Below are 23545 nucleotides of genomic sequence, written 5' to 3'. Positions count from 1 at the left end.
TTCCCAAACACGGCAAAACACTACAGTGCAGTCAGAGCGCTGAGCACCTGTAAGTACTGAACAGCCTGCAAAGCAGCTACCCCAGCTTTTGTGTTCAGGCAACCTTCAGGTTTTAATAAATGTGGCTGAAAAGCATACACGGACAGAAGAGAAAACCAGTGAGGCCTAGAAGTGCTGCACAAAATCAGTCAGAAGGACAGAAGTGAATATTCACTTCCACCTAATTCAGTCTGGGAAATCCTTGGGATGAAGCAAGTAGGAAGCAAAACACGAGAGCAGCTCTGGGATTTAATGCTTCTGTTTTCATTTTTTCCCTGATCATATTTATAAAGATATCACTGCTTATGATGCATCGATTGTTTTTCACATCTGATCAGATACAAGTATGCAGAAAAGGAATTTAAGAAACATAATTACTTATTCTGACAATTTTCTTTAATTTAAGAACCTATTTGAGTTAACCTTGTTCAGAATAAAAACCTGCTGCTCTTAACAAGAAGGGGCACGCACCTGCTTTCTTACACACACACAGTTCTAACTCAGTCATAATCACATATCTAATCCCAACAGCAGGAGGATGAATTGAGTTTTAATATTGAAATTGAACAAGATTGCTCCCTTCCAGTCATAGGGAAAGAGTTATGGGGGGGGAGGAGAGAAGACATCATCCAAGAAAGCCAGCATTTTAACGAGCATTAATAAGACATGAAATGAAATCAAACAAAACATGCAAAGTGACAGAAACAGAATTATCACTTCTTCTGTAGTACATATAGACAGAAGTTAAAGGAGCGCTACAGCTTTATTTTCTTTAAACACAGTAATTCCCACTAGTGGTGATACAGTAGAAAGTATGACAGTCAAACAAACAAAAAAAGAGCTGACACCAAATCATGAAAGTGCTGTATTGTTCTTTTATTTGGAGTATCTAAGCCTAAGACTCCTCAGATCGTTACTGAAGATTCCTCAAGGAAACTAGAGAGCTCAGAACTGAGTCTCAGATGAGTGTTCTGTGGCTAGTTTATACAGCTATTTACCTGCTGCCAGCATTTAAAGATAGTTATTTATGCTAATGAGGAAATAATGTCAATCATTAATTGCAGCTGTTTCACCACATTCCTCCTCCAAGATGCTAAGCACCTGTACCTCCTCCTCTGAGGGGGAAAAAATGGAAGAGTTTGAGACAACTGAAAGTAGTTGTGGTACAGAAATAGACATGAAGAACCACCTTATTTTTATTTTAGAATCTTTGACAAACACAAATTAAGACTTCACTCCAATTCAGCCAGCCAGCCAACATACCCTGCAGCTTGTGAATTTCAGTAATTTCCACCAGATATTCTTTTATTTCCACAATTAACCACCTAATGCCAAACAAAATCCCAGTTTCCAAATGAACTTCCAGCACGATTAAAACTTTCAAACTTTGTTGGAAAACATTTGAGACACCTCAGAGGTGAAAAAACAAACTTTCCAATGAAGCACTCCAAAACATATCCACGAGCTGTGTCCAATGCATTAAAAACAAACAAAATACAACCAGGAGAAAAAAAAAAAAAAAAAAAACAAACACTACACACAGATGTTATCTAACCAAATTATGACTCTTTTTCGTTCCAGTACAGTTCATAGTAGTTCTGTGTCCTACCACTTGACTGGCCTTTGCCCTTGTGATTGTTCTGTCTTCACATAAATGTCATACAGTTCTCTCAAATGCAACAACAGTTCCTCTAGGTTGTCTCCTGTCAACGCAGACAGCGCAATGACCCGGTCAGCTATTTGCTCTTTAAGGAGTGGGAGATTAATCCTGGACTGAGCAAGGTCAATTTTATTCCCAATGACAACACACGGTCTCTCCGACAATCCCTTTTTGTATTGTTCCAGTTCATATTTTAAGTCTTGCAGCTGAATCCACGGCCGAGGCACAGAGAGATCCACCACATACAAGAGAAAGCGGCATCGTTCGATGTGCCTTAGGAAGGCCACCCCGAGGCCCCTGTTTTGATGAGCACCCCTTATGAGGCCAGGAATGTCAGCAACTACAGTGAGAGAAATTTCACAGTGAATTGAACACATTCAGCAACAACAAAGTCTTTCACTGTCCAGCGCAAGTACTTTCAGAATGACATCTCAATGAATCAATACCAGAGCATACCTCATGTTAAGTCTAGCTATCATGTTTTACAACCCTCAGATTTAGATTATTCCAGTGAAGACAGGATTCAGATTGGTGGTTTGATATTAGGGGCACGTAGAAGTGAATGACAAATGGGCTTTCAATTGTTTTCAGCTACATTAAGCTTGAATTCTTGCTATTTTTATTGGACTTCAATAGAATTGCTAAACTTCCTCCTACAGCATTTCAAAGATAAAGCCACCTGACACCGACTGCTATCAAGGTACAGACAGCATCCTGTAATTTTTACCTGCCACTTGTTCGTAGTCTTCATAGTGGACAATGCCGACGTGGGGGTTGAGGGTTGTGAATGGGTAGGCAGCCACTGCTGGCTTCGCGTTGGACAAGGCTCGCAACAGAGATGATTTCCCAGCATTGGGAAAGCCCACCTGGAATACAAGCATTTATTAAAGCCACAGTTCTAGGTTAATACAAAGGAAAAAACAAACAAACAAAAAAAACGGCAAAAACTGTAAGCTTTTGCTAGATGTGGAAAGATCCTTCTAGCAAGAATATAACATTAATTTTGCATGCTCAGTTCCTAAAAGCAACTCAGTTTCCTTTTTTATTTTTCCTAACTCCTCTTATTTATTCCCATAAATATTAAAAAGGTCAAAACACAGAAGGATCACCTTAATTTTTTTTGTGTGCACACAATGCTTAAGTATTTATTTTGTTCTGACTCAAAAAGATATACCATAAAATGTTTTACCCTGAAAAAAAAATATGGCTTTGTCTTGCAGTTCACGTTTTACCTATTTGCTAATTGTATGATCCAAAAGTTGGTTTTGACCCTAACCAATTCAGTAATGTAGCTAGGCCTGTAACTAACCAGAATGCTTACAAGTCTGCAATCTTACAGCTCTCAGTCTTGATATCCAAGAGCTTGGCCTTCCAAGAAGAAGACAAGAATTTAAACAAACCTATCCTACAAAGGAAGTTATTCTGGGATATCCTAGAGTTGACATACCACAGATAGACAGATGGCCAATAATCCATAGATGAAAGTAGATCAAATCCTAGATTCTCCCATCTACTGATGCCAAACACACTGAACACTTGTCAGAGGAAATACGGTACGGAATGTTATCACATTTCAAAATTTGGTCCACTTCTCACATTTTTGGCACCGAGTGTCCAGCTGGACATAGAATTAGATGTTTTGATCCACCAACACTCTTACTCTAAATAAATTTGTGAAATTATGCTAGACTAGACAGTTATTTTGCCCGAACAACAGCAATAACACTTGGCAGAAATGCGTGATTGTAACAGTTTTACCAAACAGGGTCAAAATGTTACCATACTTAAATACAAAATCAGGTTAAGCCCTAAATTGACTTGGCACTCATGTCTAAATGGTATTTTTGTTTCAGAGGATGCTAAACCAGGAATTAAAATTCAAACGTTTAATATGTGAAAAAAGATACATATGAGTATTAACTATAAGATAATTATAACTTTATATTTTATTAAAAACAAACAAACAAACAAACAGAAAACAAAAGCTAATTTAGAAGAGTTTTCCACAGTCCATCTGCAGATTTTCCAGAAAAAGCCTGCCGTACATCATCAGTGAATCTGTTAATCACTGGTGAATCTTGAGCACTGCTTTTCTATATATACTGTTGATTTTAGCAGAAGTAGGATGACATTACATAGCAAGACAGTGACAGCTCTGCAAATCGCTTTGGACACCCTTCTACCAAACAACAGCAAGAAAGCATCAAGTCATATCTCTAAACAAGAACACCAGAAGGCTAACAAAAATGTTACCAAACATTATTTCTTCAGTCAGTCAAATGTCACTGTACAACGCTAAGGAAGTTGAAGAACCACTACTACACTCACCAGTCCTGCATGAGCTGTTGTCTTCAGTTCCAAATAGAGCACCCTTTCCTGACCTGGCTCTCCTGGAGTGAATAACATCGGAGCTCTGTTTTCATTGGAAAGAAAAAAGCGATTCCCCTTCCCTCCAGCTCCTCCGTAAGCTGCAACGTACTCTTCACCATGTTGCGTGAGGTCAGCCACAACTACCCCGTCCTCCTTAACCGTTGTACCTACAGGGACCTTAAAGTGAAGGGAGATGCGATTCAGTGTAACGCGTACAAAGCCTTCAGCAGAACCAGCTGATTTCAGATTTGCCGAATGTTATATACATACAAAGCTCCTTGTAAAAATGTACATGAGAATTTTCTTTCATCCACCATGAAAATCAACAATGTCAATATAAAGCTAACATAACAGCCAGAATTTACCTTAACATACACGCTTGCACCATTGGCTCCGTAACAGTTTTTGCTTCCTCCTCTCCCTCCATGAACACCCTGATAGAAAGGGAGGACTGAAGAAAGTGATTTCATTTGCTGGTCAGCTGTAAAGCAAAACACATGGATCTTAAATGTATTGTTTTAGTACAACAGGCAAAGTAGAACAACCTCTTAGCTGTTTTTTCCTTTCTGAATATCTGACTCACTGTGCCAATGTAGCATATCAAGGAACACTGATATTAATTTAAGTTGTGATTAAGTTTAACTGCCTTTACTTATCTTCCTAGGTTTGTTAACAATGCATTTCATTAAGTGGCCATTCCAAAATGGACAGAACCATCACTAAATACTCTGAGAAATGCATTTGACAGATTAGCAGATTTTGCAGGAGGGCAATAGCAGAAGCAGCTTTATCTAACTTAAGAGTAAAGTTTGTTGGGTTACCATTACATGCAGGTACCAGCCACTAAAACTTCTGCAAAATACCATGTTTTTTAAAATGCTTTCTAGAGACTCTTCTAAGGCTGTTGCTGTCATTTATGTCCTTTTTACCATGGCTCAGGACAAAGCATAAAAAACAAAGGCAGCTTAGAGAGAAATTACCTTCCCCCCCCCCCCCTTTTTTTTTTTTTTTTTTAGGTAGGGGAGTAAGATGTTAAAAGATAAGACGGTAGGAGACAAAACAGATTTTACTTCACTTTTACCTTTCAAAACAACGTGACCTCCATCACCCCCATTTCCACCATCAGGACCTCCAAATATTTTTCGAGGTTCACTATAAAAGGTATGACCGCCATCTCCTCCTTGTCCTCCAACCACACGCACTCTCCGGTGATCCACAAAATAGCGTGTCTGCAAAGAGGATGAGGTTTGTGCCTTGTAAGTGCAGTTCATCAGAGTCATCTTCCAGCAAGCTGACTGTTCTACAGAATGTAATAATATGCAGACCTGCTGTTTTCTGTCATGACGAGTTGCACTGAACAGGTGAAAAATAACTCTGCTGTCATTCACAAATCACTTAAATATAGCCTACTAAGCATAACACTGAAGAAAATTAGATTTTTAAAGTATTTTAAGAACCCCCTTAAAATATTGAAGGTACATGCCAGAAGTTATGCTGATATAACCTAATAAAGCAGCTCAGATACAAGAAGTGCAGAACTCACATTAGGAGAGCTAATAACAGGGAAAGTATCTTTTTAATACAGTTACATACTGCTAACACAGGCGGCTTAAGAGAACTACCACACCACAAACTAGAATCACCCAGTAATTGTGTTCCTACAAGTGAAAATCAAAATGGAAAAAAGTCTTTTTAAATTGAACTAAAATTTACAAAGAGGGCATCGTGCCCATGGGGGAGAGATGTTCTCACAGCGATTCACTGCCTTCTCTACCAGGTGACGAAAGTAATGCAAACTTCAATCTTTGAGCAATTAAGAAAACTGTTATAAAGTAAAAGAATAATCTTATTTGCAAACAGAGTAAATGGAATTAATTTTAACATATATCATAACCAGTTGCTTAGGGGGTAAAGAAGATACAGAGTGAAGAGGATTTCAGGTTCTGGCCCTATTTCTGACAGGAACTCGGTACCCGACTTCTGGCAAACCAACTGTCCCACACTGTGCTTCAGCTTTCCTGTCAGCAAAGGAGGGTTTTGCTAATTAAATAGCCCAATGAGTATACGTGGGATAAAGAAGCGTTGTTATATAAACAACTGCAAAAGTACAGAACTCTAGCACAACTCAAGTCACGTCATGCCCTGAGATTTCTTAAAAATCCTCTTAGAGAAGCGTTTGGCACCACCATACGGCAAGACGGGAAACTAACGCTGCCAACTGAAAGCGACGAATCGCTCACTCGGACATAACAAATTCTATTTAAATCAAAGACCACGAGGGAGGAGCTCTCCGCACACCTCGTACACAAAGCGCAGCCAGCCGGGCAGCTGATGCCACCCAAGGCACACCGTTTACCTCAGCACTTACCAGTTTCCTTTCCGAAATGGCTCTTTTTTGCCTCAGCCGCCTGTTCTTCCCGCAAGCGACGCGTGTTGTGGAGAAAGCCGGCTTCCCCAGCAGCAGCAGCCCCAGGAGTGGAGCGCCCCGGCCGCCCATGACGGCCCCACACAGCGCCATGGCTCCGCCACGGCCGCCACGCGCAGCCGCGGCCCGCCCCGGCCCCGGCCGTTGGCGAAGGGCGGGAAGGCGCCGCCCGCCACCTCCCCTCAGCGCCGCCTCGGAGGCCGCTGCCCTCACAGCGAGCCCGCGACACCGGCATAATGCCCATAAGGATGCCGCCGGGCGTCGCTGTCTGCCTCAAGGGTCCCCTAGTGTCTGTCAGCCCTCTCGCCTCGCTCTACCCGAGGTTAATTGGGCGTTAATTAGGCACCCACCCACCACCCTACAGCGTTGGAGCTGGGACAACCTCTGGGCGCACCCAGTGGGTGCGACCCCAAGGCATCTCCCCTTGCCCCTCTGTGGTTTCCCCTCAAGAAGTCTGCGTCGTAAGAAAAGCACCACCAACTTCATTTCCAGATCATTTTTAACCTAAACAATTGTCAAGCATTCTGTATTACAAAACAGAAGATGATACAGTTAATGGGAGAAGTCAAAATGCTGGCATCACTTTGTTTCCACATTGACACATAAAAATGAACAACACATTAAATAAACGTTTTGTTATTAACAATTAGAAATATTAACACCAAAATCATGTATAAATTAGGAAATAAATGTACAAACTATTTCCAAAGTGCTCTTTCAAATACATTATATACACAACATTCAAGAAGTTCTTAATGTAAGACATTTCAGATTGATGTGATGTTGCTGTTTCGTTTTGTGTTGATTGTATTCTCTCAAAAGTATTTCAGCACTTTCAAAAACCACATAAAAAGGCATATTTCCAAGCTGGCAAAGAGCAATATTGCATTCTTCTGGCTACCTGTAATATTAACATATTGTAAAGAAAACGATCTTATTTCCTTTCCGTTCCTTGATATTTGAGAGTACTTATTTGTATGAAAACACCAGCAGGAAAGATGAGAGACATGAAGACTGACCAGAAATATCTTCTGTTTTATCAGTTATTAAAAATGCTAATGTTGCAAGGGCAGTACTTGGACAACATTTGATAGCTGTCACATTTGGTAGCAACATTGATCTTTAGCTGTCCAGTTAAAAGATTTTCCTCTATAGGAAAAAAAGTAATGAAGTGAGAGGTTTTTTCATTTTACTTGTGGTCTTGGTTTTTCAAAATACGAAGTACCAAAACTCAAAGTCCCATAAATACACCAGTTCAGACAAATGAAAGGAGAACATCCTACAACATAGGGCAAATTTACTCTATATTGTAAATTTTCAATTAATCTCTATTCAAAATTGATCACGGATTAAAATCATCCTAGTCTTTTGCCACAGAGAAGTTTGGACATGTTACTTCATTCAGCAGTTATATAAGCACTTTATAAGTGCTTTATTCAACAATTTATAAGGACATATAAAACCAGAAGTGACTTCATTTGTTCATACTGGCTTTTACATACCACTAGTTCATATTTCTAAAATCTCCCTCTATAGGTATTCTCTCACTGGTTGACCCCATTAACAATTCCCCTCTCTATATGTATATTGTTTCACAATTAAAGCTGAATTTAGTTGCTTTCCTGGGAAAAGAAAAAAAAAAAAAAGAATTTTTCTTTTTTCTTCTGAACTATTTCTGTCAAGGTACAAGAGAAAAATGAACGTGACGTTTAAGCTATAAGAACAGTAAACCATAAAATTGACAATATTTATGGTTATAATGCTTGCTGGAAAATCTGAGCAAGGGCTATGGGAGAATCAGAAATAAAGGAGGATGCCAGCCACCTGCCTGTGAAATTTGGCATGAAAATGTATATATGCAAGTTGTAAAAATTGGAGTAGCATATTTAAGACCGGAATTTTGCCAGATGTTTTTCTCAGCTAAGCACAATATGAAGCAATATTGACATCTAGTAGGCTGACACTGCAGATCTCAGAGTTCCCTTCTATTTTTCTTTCCATAATAGAAACATCTTAGTTTATTGATATGCATATATAAAAGGTTGGCCTAGTGATTAATGTATCTTTAAATATAGGTTTTGATCATCTTTCTGTACCATTTATAATAAAAACAAGGATTTATGCAGATTGTTGAATTATAAGACTTGGGCAGTTCGCTCTGGTAGGTATTGCAGAAATTGCAATTAGTCTTACTTTTATCACATAGCATGGAACTGTCTTCACATAAAGAATGTGACCTCCCCATTATTATTAAGAACTAAAGTCAAGAGCCATGGATTTCAGCAGCTGGCAGGTAATCTGCAATGCATTTAGTTAAAAAAAAGATCAATGACCTACCGTAGGATACTTCCTCGGGCTGAGATATGACCGAACGGCTTTGTATTTAGCCAGAATGCCGAACAGCCTGGCTGTCTTCCAGAACGGGGGGGCACAACTGTGATCAAATGATCCTAAAGCTATTTAGAAACATCAAGAATGGGGGGGGGAGGGTGAAATTAAAAATTTCTGCATCGTATCAACATACAGTACTATACACAGCACCAAATATCAAACCATTAAAGCATTGTCTTGTTACCAGTAGTGCACTGCTTCATATCCAGCATGAAATGAACACTGTTCACATACAGACGCTGCTTTGTGCTAAGGGGTAACCAACATATTACAATTAATCAAAACTGTCGGTACATCCAGTTCAAAAGATGGATATACTATTGAAATGAATCTTGACACAGGATCATATTCTCTTATTGCTGATAATTTCCATATTGTCCCTATAAAAAAAAAGAGAGAAATAAAGATGTTGGAGAATAACATATCAGTGGTTTACAAACAGCAAGTTAATTTTCTGTTGGTTTATTAATGTTGAAAGACCCACCCAAGTATCACCAATATGCCTGCACCAAGTTATCAGATAAACTGATAATAGCTAATAGATCAATCTGCTTTCTTATAGCAGAGATTTAGATGATTTACCTGCTCGTAGCCATAAGGCCTCTGTTGCTGGGCGGATGGTCCTGTCTGAGAAGCTCTGTAACTTCCATATTGCTGCCCCTGTCCCTGTTGGTAGCTGGAATACTGTGAAGATGCTCCTTGTGCAGGACCTGAGAAGACAGTGAAATCTATTAATAGGGCTTGATTTGCTGGGGGGAGTTCTTATGGTTAACAAAATGTAAAACATGATGGTAATAAAGTAAGCTTTGCGAGTATGAACTGTGAGTAGATTTTGCCTAGACTTCCCCAGGTTTGTTCTACGTCCCTCTGGGAAATCCTTTATTTCTCTGGTCTTCTAAAATGTTACCCTGAATCTACGGTTTTGAGAAGCATCAATAAGCTCCCAGCCACAACTTCCCCCTGCAAAAACAGAACAGGAGCAGAGTACTGAAGCTGTTTGGAGTGTCAATCATTATGAACCTAAGAAAAATTAGCATATTCTGCACCTTCAGAAAGAAGAATCCAAACGTTAACATTAAAAACTGAGTTTTGGGTTTAATAGAAATGCTTTGCCTTGAAGCTAGTATTTAGAATATTCCCACTCTCTCCAGCCCATTTTTGTCCTGAATAACCTGAAATGGTTACTTGCTTTCAGAGACTCAGGATGCATGCAGCTGTCCAGAGAACTCAAAGGCAGCTATCAGACTTAATTTGATGACGATGGGGAACACAGCTCCTGGTGACCAGAATGGTTCCAAAGCCCTGTGCCAGTGTTAGCTGCATATTCAAATCACTTCCACATTTTTCTTTTCACCTCAGTTCCAAGTTTACCAAGGATTAACATGACATTGCAAGAAACCTAATTGAGGGAGTAGTGATTCTCTGGATTGTTGATGTTATCTTTTACGCCAGTTGCAGAACTATTTGATGTGTAGGAGGCCTGAGAATGCATACAGTGACCTCCTACCAAGGCTTGTCAGGAAGTCAACATGAGGCGTGTGTACTGGGTAATTTTCTCAGTTTATCAAGAGAGAAGACTCAGGATGCTAACATAACAGTATGAAATGCAGTGCTCTGCTAATGATATTACTGCCCAGAATTCCTTTTCATGCTATGCTGTTTGGCTATTTATAGCATGTAGATGTCCAAGATTAATCAATAAAATAGTTTACACCATGTTTTAGATTAGGAGTGGAAGCATCGGGTTGAAGTACTGCAAACACTCGTGGGGTCAGTGACAGTTTCCTTACCATATCCTTGCTGTTGTCCTGGGTAACTTTGTTGATTCGGGTATTGCTGCTGGGAATACGTTTGCTGTTGTGCAGCTCCCTGTTGGTATCCTGCCTGCTGCTGGCTGTACTGAGAATTTCCTAAAGGGGGAAAAATTGGAATAGTTTGGTTATGGATGAAGCAGGTATTTCATCATACATGCTAATCATAAAGAAAATAGGGGAGTGAGGAACGCTGGTGTGGGACCCATAGACAAGTACTCTTTTCAGAAGCAGATGTTTGCATTTTGCCAATCACGATGAGTTTATTTCTCTAGTGACTTTTAGGATTTTTGAATGGGAGAGAGTTGTTTATACACATCATTAAACAAGCAACCTGCTCCACCAGGATTTGTTTTACTCTGTGAGAGTTTCAGAGAAGAAAAAGTCAGAGCTACAAAGATAAGGCTGCCAGGGTAAATAGCTGTTTTTTCAGGAAGCCCTCCCACTGTATTCTGTTCCAGATAATGATGTTTATTCATACAGCCCAGACAGACAACACATTTAGACGTTACTGATATTTTTAAAAACATCTACAATGGAAATTCCATTTGTGGTATCCTAAAATAATAATGAACGGAGACTATACGGAAGACATTGCCTTTCCAAATTGCCACCCTGCTGTATCATAATAAAGTTAATATTTTTACAGTTAATTTACAGGTCAGACGCCTGAGCATCACTGATTCAGTTTTGTAGTGGTTGAACTATAGACTCAAAATCTTGGTGATTTTCAAGGATCAATTTCATTTAGCATGTTTTTCACAATTTGTAAGGTGAATTAAGTAAGACCAAAACAAAGTTGGACCTGGAATAAACCAGTAGGCTTTGTCACTCCAGGGAAATTTGCATTCAACTGCAGCAGACTAGTTTACCTTTAGTAAGCATAACCTTTTACTTTAATACAGCCATTTTTATTTGCACTCTATAAAATGCTCATTAAACAGTTTTATAAGACTGGAGCACACTCTCAGATCCTGGAAGTTTATTCTCTCGTTGCAAAAAAAGGTTCACTATCCATAGTGATAATTCCACCTGGCTCAGCTACACCTGAAGATCATTTTTTCTAATGAATATCAGGCTATGCTATTAGTGATCCCACAAGGCTGCAGAGCATAACTACCTCACCATACCATTACTGACATGATACTGTGGATACAGTCTGATATGGTATTGCTACAAAAATGCTATACAGAGCTCAATTCTATTTTCTAGACACTAAATAGCAGCCTTGTAACGCAGACACTGCAAGTCACGTTTTATATTTTGATAATGACATTTTATCCTAGGTCATTATTTTAGGGGAACAGAGCTTTGTTTTATGAAAATTACCAACGTATTTTCCTACCTCCTTCATAATAGTGTTGTGTAGAGTCATCAAATGACCTGTCATAGCTCTGCTCTGTATAGGATGACTGCTGATAGGCATAATCACCATGTCCTATAAGAAATTGCAAAGATTTATCACATACATTATTAATATAACTTCCTATACACTGTTGACTCCATATATTATGAAGTTGATTATGCACAAGTATGACGCCAAGAGTAAGTCTGAATATGTGGCAAGGAAAGTCACACCCCCAGGGAAATCACTTGGATATACAAGTCCCAACTTGGCTTTGTGGTCTTTCTGAAGTGTGGGTGTGCAGGCTCCCATGCAGTGGAATTAAAATTTTCTAGCACTTAAATTGGAAACAAATCTTAATGTGTTTGCCATGTCCTTGGATGTGGCAGTCATGCTGGTCTATGCTTTACCAGTATTACAGTGACCAGAGCTTAGAGGAATTACCGTCTGGATAATATTGCTGATTCATAGGTTCTGATGAGCCTTGTCCATGACTGTACTGTTCACTGTAATATTCTTCCTGACCCATGTACTGCTGTGAGGAACCTGCAAGGCAAAGGCAAGAGAGAGAACACTGAGCTCGTGTTTTTTTCTTATCTAATTTTCTTTCTAAGAAAACAATGTTTACATCTGGATAAGTAAGCAGGCTATGTATGTTCAGAGCGGTTTCAAAGATGCTTTGCTCACTGGAAAAAGGAAATAACTTTGTATTTTCAGGAAAAAAAGCTAGTTGAAACTGAAATTATGCAAGTGTCAGCAACACGTCCTAAAACCACTCACTTGGGTGTCAATACCAAAAGAAAAGGCTACAATTCATCTACCAATCTGAGTTATTAGAAAGCACAGGAACGTATGCCATGCTCAAGAACACAGTTAGAATTAAATATATTACAATTAATGTATTCATTTATTTCTTAGCAAAATTCACTTTATATTAGAATCAGTCTAGCAGTTTTATTACCTCTCTGAAGTTTTTCCAGAGGTGTTAGAACATGGTGGCTATCCTCTGGAATTTTCCTTGCTTTGGCCTAATTTTTCTTATTAATTGCTGGCAAACTATATCTTGTTTGCAGGAATGTGTTCCTTGTTAACTCTGCCATTTTACAGCTGATCCAATACCATTTGAAAGAAACAAAAAGGTTCCCAATGACTTCAGTGAGCTGTATATCAAACTTTTCTTCTTTTCTTTAGAGATATATGATCTCTTCTAGACAGAATTATTTCTAAACACCTGAAATAATTAAAAAAAATACACTTGAAAAGAGATTAAAGTTCTGGCTGTCACGGTACTTCCAGCATTTCAGATTTTCTGTCTTCCCAGACGGGTTCTCTATTCATAGAAGTAGCTTGGAAATCTTGGTGACTTACCTGCCCTACATGATGGGCGGAATATCATCAACCTACTGGTAATTATATCAGTAAGCTACTGATAGATTTTACCTTGCTGTGAAGCTCTGTAGGGGCCCATCGGTCGCTGCCCCATCATACTGTTGCCCTGGTTGCTCTGACTCATCATGGCAATGGAGGACTGGCCCTGGTAGTGCTGGCTCCCTCCTTGCGCCGAGTTGTAATGTGACGTTGCTGCTTGCTGGTGCATCATGGAGACTACAATGTACATGGAAAATAACATTTTATAAAAGGATATAACTGTTCTCTCCCTAATCTCTTTGGAATCAAATTAAAACCTTCAACTAACTCACAACCTGATCATTCTGTGATTTTTCCATAGGGGGAGATGTTTTCCTACAACATGCATTTAACTCTTCTGCACTGTAGTCAGAAAACGATGTTCTTTACATGGTTAGTTCTTCCCATTCACTTCAGTCACACACTTGAAAATACATCTATCCTTGATAATTATTACCTTACTTAAAATAATGGAATCATTATTACAGTAGGATTAAAGAAAGAACTGATATTTGTTCCTCACTCCTGACTCATTCATTGCTGCATTTGTTTTCTAGTCAATTCTTCCTTCTACTTCGATCTTACTACATACCTGATGATTATACAGTTTAAATAAACTGACATTCCAGGATTTATTTGCTCCCTACATTTCATACTGTCTGAAAGAACAAGTATTGGACATCCCATTCAATATTCAGTAGCAATCATTTTTACAAGTCAAGAGGTAACTTCTGAGTTGTCTGCTAGTCTCTCTATGCATAAAAATTGTGGTAGTAACGTATAAATGGTAGATCTGCAGTACCCTTTGGCTGGCAGGCCCTTTCAGCTAAGCCAAAGGTGCTTTTCCGAGCCCTCCCACAGGCATGAGATTTGCCGCCAGGGCCTACTGGATAGCACCGCTGCACCTTTAGCTAATTAATCCTCTTTTGCACAACTCATTGTTAACCATGGCAAGTCAATGGAAGTTGAAGCAAGTCTGAAACCGTTCTCACTTCCTCTGGTGCCCGACACCTTAAAATTCAGAGACATCTTAAAAGCTTTTCCTCTTGCATGTTTGCCCCTGTCTACAGAAAATATTTACAGAACACATTCACGTGTGGTAAACCTCTGAGGTCACTGAAAAGTCAAGTTGGCCCAGAAGGAGGAAGAGGGAGTTTACCTGGATTAGACTGCATGTTGATGTTTGTTCGAGAGACATAATTGCCTATTGACCCCTGGCCTTGCATTGGCACATTCTGAGATGCAGGCACTGTATGGCTATAACCAGGCCCAGTTCCATGACTGCTGACAGTCATACTCAGAGAGGTTGTGGGCATAGTGTTCTGGCCTGACTGCTGCATAGACACGTGATTAGGACCTAGAAAAATTAAAGAGAGCAACAAGAAAATCTGTGCTATTATTGGCAATGTACAGTGAGCATTAAAGCCCTTACGGCCTTTCTAAAATATGATAAGGCAAAACAAAATGAAAAAAATCCTCATTATTAAAATTCCCTGGTATGTACAGACAGATTAAAATTGCCTTCCTGAAAAATTAGAGTGATCTTCCTCTTCCTGGCTGCCAAATCTAGGTATACAGAATTGCAGACAAGAAGAAAAACATCAGCAGCACCAGCCTACAGCCAGTTCTCCATGGGCTGCTGCAGATCCTGCAGGCAGCAGAACGAACAAATGTAAAAAGTAATTTCAGATACTTCAGAAAACACACACACTCTGGTAACATCCCAGCCTTCTGAAATTTGTTTCTTTCCTTCCTCCTGTCCTGCTGCCAACTCATCTTCCCCATTCACACGAATGGTGACGATGGGGGGCACAGCAGTGGCTGATAAACTCCTTGCACATTGCTTCATTCAGGCAGGCCTATAACCATGGCTGAGACTGAGTAGCACCAAGGGACCCTTCCCTCCCAGGGCCAAGAGGACAGGCCTGCCTCTCTATTTACTTCAGCTTGCCTGGCAGAACCCCAGACTTTCAGAAGATAAATCTTCCAAGCCACCATAATCATCATCACTACTGTTACAGCACTCCCAGTCCGATATCCCAGTATGTAATTATCCCACTGCTCCAATTGTATCCTGATCTTGTGAGTTATCCTCCTCCTTACCTGGCAGTATGCTTATTTGTAATAAATTCTATTGCTGCTGGATAACTAACATTGGGGAAAACTGGTCCTGGTTTTTGCTGTTAGTTGCTGCAAATACTTTTATGAATGAGTTTTGGAAAGTTGTTTTCGCTGGGTATTGTTACTGTATAAATTGTGATAGTATGCATTGTTGCCTATCTAAACTCAACCATGTATTGGTGTCTATCTAAATTAATTTAGATAGAATGGAAGACATGCAGAATTCCTAGAAGAGATAGCATTGTGTTGCAATGTTTAGATAATGATATTTCAATTCAGTTATTAAGCATATCTCCAGCCTCTGAAAAATGTATCTAATTTTCTTAGTGCAAACCTGATTAATTACTGTTAATGATATTTATAGACATCAAAATGAGAAAAATTGCTGTTGATTATTATATTTTCCTCTGATGGAGAGAAGCAAGCAGCATTTTTAACAGCAGACGAACAGATCTAGGCCTACAGAAATCAGCAGAGCCAGAGATACACATACTGCTACATGTTCTACCTGCTCATTACACATCTTCATCTCCACTAGATGAAAAATTTTCACAATTCCATGTATTCATAACTGTTTGTGCATACTTACTCCTAACTTGCAAAAAATGCTGTCCACTAACTGTTAACAATTGTTAAATAATTTCTCAGTCTATACATCGAGTGATGTGTCACACAGCAAAAAACAAAATGATATTGTGACTGATTTATTCTAATACTTGTACTAGTTAATAAATCCCTCAAAAAGAAGGCTCAGCTAAAGTTAAGAAGTTCCTTTTACAGCTGGAACTGTTTAAAGTAGATACCTCATCCATTAGTTTAAAAGGTACCATCAGCTTGACCACAAATAGATTTTTTAAAAGTCCGAAGTAATTTCATGGTTTGCATGTGCTCTTGAGTCCCCCTGCCAAGGTCTGTGATTTTTACAGTCAGATATTTCTATTTATAGAAACTGTTTTTCTCTCCCCGTCACTTTGGGAGACCCACATAAACAAGAGCTAACTAAATAATCGTTAAATACAAAATAAATAAACAGATTATTCATACTATAAAATGCACAAAGTAAAAAAAAAAAAAAAGTCTTTCAGTGAGTTTCTTTTCAGTTGTGAGCACAAAAGAAACAAATAGATAGAGTTGTATATTTATCTTATCCATATAAAATGTCTGTGCAAACTCTTTGGCTACATAGTACAATCCCTGCAAGCTTCTGCAGAGGACAAAGACTGACATTACACCATTTTATTTTTAAAAAGGCATTTCTCCTAGAAAGCCTTTGCAATCTAAAGGCTTGGTTGTGTAGTCAGTTATACAAGCAATCCTAATTTACCCTGGCCAGCACCACCGCCTTCAAGATAAAAATACTGCAATATATCTTTTTTTTTAAAAAACTTAAAACTTGAAGGCATCTTTACTTGGTGGTTTTCATTATGCTTTTTTTTTTTTTAAACAAACACATTTTTTTTTTTCAATTTCCCCTACAGAAATACTGAGCAGCCTGGAGTCCTTGCAGAAGCCAACATCATTACTGACTGTAGCCATTTTGTGATGATTTCAGCATGTGCCTGAAATCTCCATATGCCTGAAAGGTGAGTTAGGAGAGGTCTTTTACAGCTCTCTAAGTATATTCTGCATTAATGATTTTGTTGCCAAGCAACAGCAAAGCAGCACAAAGGGGACCAAGGCTCACCATTGCTAATCTGACTCTGCATGAGGGAGGAAGGAGGAAGGCCCGTCCCAATCGCATCACTGAGATTGCTCTGTGAATGGAGAGATTGGTTGGATGCACTCTGAGTCATTCCTCCTGGGCCCAAGTTTATGTTTTGCGTTGGAGGCTGCAAGTAACAAGGAGGAGAAGCAAATTTTTGGTTAGGTTTTATTTAGAAAAATAATAGCCCCCCAAATTAGCCTGACTATGACTAAAAGCTGCCTCAACTAAATGCGTGCTTTCCTCACTTTTTAGGCTTGCTTGACTAAACCTTTTTTCATTTGACTAGGATGTGCAAATGACATTCAGCATGACACAGGGAAGCCAGCAGGCAGCACAGCGAAGATCTCAAAATTGAGCTTATAATAGAGCCTGGCTTCTGTGCCCATTCTTCTGTACTAACGTGAATTTCATTTTGTGCTGGTCTGAAAGTAACCGCTGAGGGTATAAGCGTTAGCAGAAACTATACAGAAGAGCGTTGACAAATTGACCCTTGTCAAGCATAAAGCTATTTTGTGTTTTGTGACAGGTGGGATACTTCCAAACTCAATCGCTTTAGCAAGAATAACACAACGTTTAAAAACAACACAATGCCCAAATGCTAAATTAGATTTTTGATATAAAACAGTGGCATTTTTTTCCTGAGTAAAGAATATAGCAAGAATAATTAAAGAATAAGAAATCTGGGACAAGTGGATTCTGTTCAGATCTGTGACACTGCGGCATTTATAGGATATAGACCTTAGGTCACAGAGCCAGATATTAACACTAACATCCTGAAGAATGGGTTTCAAATACAGTTAAAGTAACTTTTGATTTGTTTAGTGGTCTACATGACCACTTCAAAACTTTTCACCGGAAAAATACTAAAAAATGGTTTGCTGATGGTGATCAGTAAGAGTATGAATGAACTTTTCCCTCTGGCACTGTAAACGTTTCTGATGGTAGCACTGGTACTTACAGCAGGAAGCAAGGACTGCATATTCTGGTTAGAATCTGCTATTGTTGCCAAGTAAACGAGGTTTCTGTGCAAGATTTGTTGGTATCTACAGAATAAGGAGCAAAGCTTATTTGGAAAGGGTTAACAATACAGAAAATTACAACCTTTTTTTTTTTTTTTTTTTTGGTCTTTACAAATGGCTAGTGAAGTTACATTAGCCCACTTTACATCAGTCATAATAAATAGTACTGGCCTATATCCGTGCTGCCATGCTTTTCAACAGCAGGTTCAACACCCAACTTACAAATGGGTGAACCCAGGGGAAGGGGCAAGAAAAGTACACAGTTTTTTGAAAGCACTTTGAGTGATATGTAAAGCTGGGATCTCAGGATTTCTTTGAGTACTGACACTGGGTTAGCTGCTCTAACAGTCAGCCACAGCTTCTTCCTCTCTTTAACCAGGGTCCTAGTAGTAATGAAACTCCAAAACCCAAAACCCGTTTGCCTTTCCAGCAAGATATAAACAAGATTTTTTTTAAGAGTGCTTTAACTGGAGTGTTTACTCAAGTAAGCACCACCAGAACCATGTATGCTTCTTCACAGTTCTCGATGAACTGGAAAAGCTCGTAAGGAAGAACAGGAGAGCATCCAAGAGCAAACTACAGCTGCACCACTGAGCAAAGTGAAGAGCCAGACATGGAGGGTTCTATAACAAGGCAGGAGAAAATACTTTTTAGCGTGATTTTTCTTATGACCAGCAGAAATGTGTGGAAAGCGGTAAAAGTGGAAAAAAATAAAACCAGGATGGTGATATGAATACAAGAAGCATGGAACTTGGTAGGCTCCTCCCAAATGCACACATACTCCCATAGTATTGAAGCATTCAGTGCTGACCCTTCAGTGCTCAAAACATTCAATGGATTAATTTCCGAGCAGGCAGTGCATGCATTATTAAAAATAATTCAAATCTCGTGTGTTGAATTCAGCGAGAGCTGAATCATAAACTCATATAGACAATTTTTTGGAAAGTACAGCTCTTGGATTTGGTCTCACAACTTGACCTGTCATGGTACAGACTGGCTATTATTCCTGAGATTTATACCATAAAGTTTATAAAAGCATTTTACTTTCAAGATTAGGAATAGTAAGTAAAACAAACCAGTATGTCTATGTGCATATTGTTTTAGCCATAGATAACCACTGGTGATCCTTAACATTTCATTACTTTCTGACAAATCTGTGTTGTACCTGATTCTACTCATATTTAATGAGTCTGCAGAAAGCAAGAGATCTAACATCACCAGGGTGATAATCCTCTATAATTATTTTAATAAATGATCTATTAAAAATATTCAAAATAATACATTCTTGAATATTTTGGAGGAAAAACAAAAACCACTAAAACCTCTGTCCAAAGAACAATCTGCATTTCTTAATACAAGTGAACCTATAAAGCAAATAGTCCAGGTATTTTCTTAGTGGCCAGTAAGCAGAGCTGTTCATAGTACTGTTCTTGAGAAAAAGTACACCGAAACTCTCCAACATACCCGAAAACTTGTAATACTCACTGAGTACATTCTGCAGTTTTCCCCTTGCTCTGGTAATCCATAATACATTGTATTAGGTGGTGGTTTTCATCTAGCATCTGCATAAAAGAAACATGATCAAAACACGTTACTAAAAGAATCATATTCAAGTCCCATGTTTTTGACATTTCACGTTCACCCTCCTTCACCATGGATTGTGTTTTGTGCACTACTGTTCCTTTGGGATATTACAAAGTGCTTTTCAAATCGTTCCTTTATGAAGTTATCTTCAAATGAGTTCGTTGAAATACTCAATAAAGAAGAATTAATGGACTTACCTTTTTTGCTCCTTAACTAAATGCCAGATAGATTTTATGCTGAAGAATGAAAATACTTCCCCTACGAAATAGGTCTCCCCCATTCTGAAGTATCACCCAACCCTTTGAAAAACTTCAGATACTTATTTTCAAACAGGAGACATACTTTCAAACAATTTAAACCTACTTGTTTTCCTGCATGGAACTTGTGCCTGCAGACTTTTGAACTTTGACAAAATATAAAATTTGCAATGCTAGATCCACTGAAACCACATTTAGGAGAATTACATTCCAATAAGCCCTTTGGAGTAGTTCCACTGAAATACAGGGAGGGCTTCAAATGAAAATACAGAGTAACTATATTGCAGTTAATTTGCATGTATCAGTGGCTGCTAGCTTAGCTTCATTCAGTAAAATCTAGTCACTGACTTATTTGCAAAAAAAAATCAGGGCTGCTGGACAAAATGCCACCTCTCATTTAATTAATGAACTTACTACGCAGTAGAAAAAGTTAAAATATCCTATGCTTGCTTCAGAATTTCAAAGATAATCGTTTGCCTCTTGCCCCCAGCTTTCTTGAGAAGGTGGCAAGCTTTCTGCAGGTGAATGAACGGAAAAATAACAATGGTATTTACAAATTTATATTTGCCTCTAGGAAAAACCCACTACATAATACAATTTGTGGGTTCCACTGCTATTAAGTGCTTGTTTGAATTTGGGCATCAGGACATAAGAACTCATCAGGAAAGTGTAACATCTTTTATACAGGCTAAATATGAATTCATCTGTGTGGGTACATGTTCTGATCAGAACAAGTTCCTGACCCATTTAGAGGCAGAGAGCTAGGTAATAGGAAAATGAGCAGGAGAGTTTTTTCTTTGTGCTTGGTCTGGTCAGCAACTCCTTTGGTGAGCTCAGCTCATCCTGCTCCTTGCTCAGGACTTGCAAATTGGCCAGAACTTCGCTGGACACCCCCGTCTACCACCGGTTGCTGCTGACACCTGCAGCGACTTTGTCACCCAAGCCAGTGAGGGGCCGAGGACCAGCAGGATGCCTGGGTGGTGTCCTCAGCCCTGGCGGGGAACATTCACATTGTGTTGGATGAATCCCTGCTCCTCTCGCACATGTGCCTGAGCTCACCTGGGAGCAGCAGGTAATCTTAAGAGAAAATACTCCTGCCTGACTCACAGTGCAGCTCCTGGCTTCACAGTCTGTATTCATCGTTGTACAGAATTTTCACCGATGCCAGTAGAAATTCTGTATGCAGAATTAACGAAGTATTTAACGCTCTCCTTATCAACTTTCACTGGCAAAAACATTTTCACATTCAGTGAAGGTATGTACTCCACACCAAGAGTCCAAGCAGTATCACAGGTATCTGTCAGAAAAGGGTTATTATTCTTCCACAATTAGCTGAAGAACATTTTGCTTACTGAAAAAAGGAAACAGGAATAACCCTTTTCCTAGCTTCCAAGGAAAAAAAGAACTGAGTTCTGATCTCCGTTGCACACAAGAAATCATAGTTCGCTGCCCTAGAAATGCTGTTTGGTGAATCATTTTAAAGCATCACCATCACTGCTGTGTTGACAAAAGCTCTAACTTCCTCCGCATGATTTATTTTAGGATGATAGCGTGTACTTGAATAATAAAAGCTTTAACGGACTCTTCAAACTGAGTTAACAAATAAAAATACGCAGCTTACACATTACAAATGCAAATAAGAATGATGTTGTTTCTCAATAAAATTGGTGTGTTCTAAAAAGCTCACTTTAGTAAGAATTTTAAGGAGTCCGTAGCCCAGCATTTGTTCCCTCTCCGAGTGCCCCACTCCTTGTACCTGGCTGCAAAGTCTGCTCGGTTGCTGTGCCTGCCCAGCAGCACTGCTTCAAAACAAGGAAACCGCCCGAAAACACCGGGGAGCTGTCCTGAAGGAAGATGCCAACAAGCCTACCCGAGATGGGGAACGGTTTTGGGTGTTATTTGTAAAGAAAGAACATTTTGAAGCCTCCATAAAGTTTATGGATATGAAAAAATTGGCAAGTGCATGAAAATTGAAATGAAGATACTTCGGCTGCCCTTTGCTTATGGATATGATGGTGGTGCTTTTAAGTACAAACCATCTGAATTAGGAAATTCTGCCCTAACCTCATCCAATTTGGAGGTTTAGCGAAAAGCTGAGCCACGGGAATGTTTTATTATTTAGCATGAACCGGCCACCAGCACACACGTGCTGCAAGCGCTACGCAACGCAGGATGCGTTTCCCAACCGCGTCCTGAGCTCTCCCTCGCGCTTCCACCTCTCCCAGCAGCTGTTCTGCCCCTGCATCTATTCCATCCCAGCCCTCCAAGGACTTTTTTCCCCCTGAAGCCACCAAGTGACACCAGGCAATGTCCCCGAGCACCGAGGCCCAGGGGCGGCCGGAGCAAAGCGTGCCCGGGCTCCTTCGGCATTTCCAGCCCTGCCTCGCAGCTTTGCCTCCTGCAGAGGAGCCTGAAGGCTGCGTGCATCCCCTGTGTGCCCTGGGGAACAAAACCTCCCTGCCCTCGTCTCCCTCAGCACAGCCGTGCGGGGCTGCCTCTCCCCGAGCTCCGTCGCCCCGCACACCCCCAGCAGGTGGATGCGCGCCCGCTGCTCCCCTCCGCCTCCCCCGCCACCCAAACCCCGCAGCCAGATACAAAAGAAGCCTCTCGCAATTTCCCCGTTTTCATTCATTTGCCCTTTTTCCTCCCGTTTTTGGGCAGAAAACCCCCCGAACCCTCGTCACGCACTGCGGATGCCCGGCAGCACCTCACGGCCCCCCCCCCCCCCAGCAGCGGGCGAGGCGCCTCCCGCCCCTGCCCCGCGCCCCCCCGCAGCCATCCCCGCACCTCGGCTTTGTTCCTCCTCCTCCTCCTCCTCCTCCTCCTGCCCACCTCGGCAGCACCTCCATGAAGGAGCCTTCCCCGGGAGCCTGCAGAGCGCTGCCTGCACCGAAAGCATGCTTATTTTTTTTTATATATTATTTTATTATTATTTTTTTAATTTTATTATTTTTTAATTTTTTTAATTTTTTTATTTTTATTTTATTTTATTTTTTTACCTTCTGGATAGTTTGCTGGGTGACCTCCCCTTTGCCCCTCGGGCGAGCAGAAGCAAAGGCGACCGACATGGTGGGGTGCACTAAGTGCCTATCGCATGCCGGGCGGGCTGCGATAATGTTGTTATTACCCGGCGAGGGGAGCCGCAGTGCGCGGCGGGGGGAGCCAACGCCGATGGTACGCTCCGCAACGGGAAAACACCCCCGGGCTCCTCTCCTCCAGCCTCCCCGCCCCGCCCGGAGCCCTCAGCTTGTACCGGAGGCTCTCGGCGAGGAGGCGGTGGTGAGGATTTGGGGAGGTCGTGGAAAAGAACCCGAGCGGCGGCCGCCGGCTCCCCCCCGCCGGCCGCTCCCTCATGGTGCGGCCCAGCCGCCGGGCTCCCTGCCGCAGCCGGGCGGCTGCTGCCGGCCTCCT

The 23545-nt window shown here is 40.5% G+C and overlaps 2 protein-coding genes across 2 annotated transcripts; both read right to left on the bottom strand.

Annotated features, from left to right (window-relative positions):
- Window positions 1–484: 484 nt before the first annotated feature.
- Window positions 485–6569, bottom strand: MTG2 (mitochondrial ribosome associated GTPase 2). Its single transcript, XM_032198311.1, has 6 exons — window positions 6438–6569; window positions 5151–5298; window positions 4435–4550; window positions 4028–4246; window positions 2427–2565; window positions 485–2039 (listed from the first exon to the last, which is right to left on the bottom strand). The coding sequence occupies exons 1-6, from the start codon at window positions 6564–6566 to the stop codon at window positions 1645–1647; spliced, it is 1146 nt and encodes a 381-aa protein (XP_032054202.1). The 5' UTR covers window positions 6567–6569; the 3' UTR covers window positions 485–1644.
- A 1590-nt stretch (window positions 6570–8159) lies between these two features.
- On the bottom strand, window positions 8160–23381 carry SS18L1 (SS18L1 subunit of BAF chromatin remodeling complex). Its single transcript, XM_032198468.1, has 11 exons — window positions 23134–23381; window positions 19779–19855; window positions 18233–18317; window positions 17254–17398; window positions 14608–14805; window positions 13482–13646; window positions 12486–12587; window positions 12042–12134; window positions 10676–10795; window positions 9468–9595; window positions 8160–9265 (listed from the first exon to the last, which is right to left on the bottom strand). The coding sequence occupies exons 1-11, from the start codon at window positions 23200–23202 to the stop codon at window positions 9239–9241; spliced, it is 1209 nt and encodes a 402-aa protein (XP_032054359.1). The 5' UTR covers window positions 23203–23381; the 3' UTR covers window positions 8160–9238.
- Between the last annotated feature and the right edge of the window lie 164 nt (window positions 23382–23545).

The sequence above is a fragment of the Aythya fuligula genome, chromosome 16 (genome assembly GCF_009819795.1).
Source record: "Aythya fuligula isolate bAytFul2 chromosome 16, bAytFul2.pri, whole genome shotgun sequence".
Lineage (NCBI taxonomy): Eukaryota > Metazoa > Chordata > Aves > Anseriformes > Anatidae > Aythya > Aythya fuligula.
This window is presented reverse-complemented; position numbering and strand designations above follow the sequence as displayed.